The 660-nt window shown below is 65.2% G+C and overlaps 1 protein-coding gene across 1 annotated transcript in view; it reads left to right on the plus strand.

Annotated features, from left to right (window-relative positions):
- The window catches only part of ETH_00040465 (uncharacterized protein), a gene marked incomplete at both ends in the record, with an annotated part of 1,472 nt that overhangs the window by 716 nt on the left and 96 nt on the right, over positions 1-660 (plus strand). Inside the window, one exon of the mRNA XM_013374909.1 lies at positions 45-658. Within this exon, the coding sequence (XP_013230363.1) occupies positions 45-658 (614 nt within the window). The remainder of the gene's footprint in view (positions 1-44; positions 659-660) is intronic.

Below are 660 nucleotides of genomic sequence, written 5' to 3' on the forward strand. Positions count from 1 at the left end.
GGCAGCAGCAGCAGCAGCTGCGGTCGCAGTTGCTGCTGCTGCAGTGGCTGAGGTCGCGGAGCCTCCATGCGCTGCAGCAGCAGCAGCTGCTGCTGTCGACGGACGGCATTGCTGCAGCAGCAGCAGCAAGCGGAGAAGCAGCAGAACAGCTGCAGCGCATGCAGCAGCAAAGAATTGAAGTTGTGGGGCCCCGAAGGGAGCTGCGGCTGTGGCAGGAAGCAGCGCGGTGTCTGTCCACCCCGCGCTGCAGCTTCGTAGAGCTGCTGCTGCAGAGCAGCAGCAGCAGCAGCAGCAAGTCGGCAGTGCAGCTGCTGCTGTCGAAGGACGAAAGAAAGGAGCTGCTGCAGCTGATGCAGCAGCAGCAGGAGCAGCAGCAGCCCCTCAGCCCGCCCCCCTGCTTCCTGTCCCACGGCTCTGCTGCTCTCAGCTGCAGCAGCTGCTTCTTCTGGCTTCTGCTGCAGCAGCAGCAGCTGCAGCAGCTGCAGCAGGGAACCTGCGTTGCGCGCAGCGGGGGCGTCCACAGCCACCTTGCTCGCTTCCTGATGCTGCAGCAGCAGCTGCTGCTGCGGCTGCTCCAGCCTGACGCCGCCCTGGAGGAGTTTTTTCCTGCTGCAGAAGTGGCAGCTGAGGCAGCAGCAGCAGCAGCAGCAGCGGCTGCTG

Source organism: Eimeria tenella, genomic scaffold, assembly GCF_000499545.2.
Source record: "Eimeria tenella Houghton genomic scaffold, Eth_scaff2373, whole genome shotgun sequence".
Classification (NCBI taxonomy): domain Eukaryota; phylum Apicomplexa; class Conoidasida; order Eucoccidiorida; family Eimeriidae; genus Eimeria; species Eimeria tenella.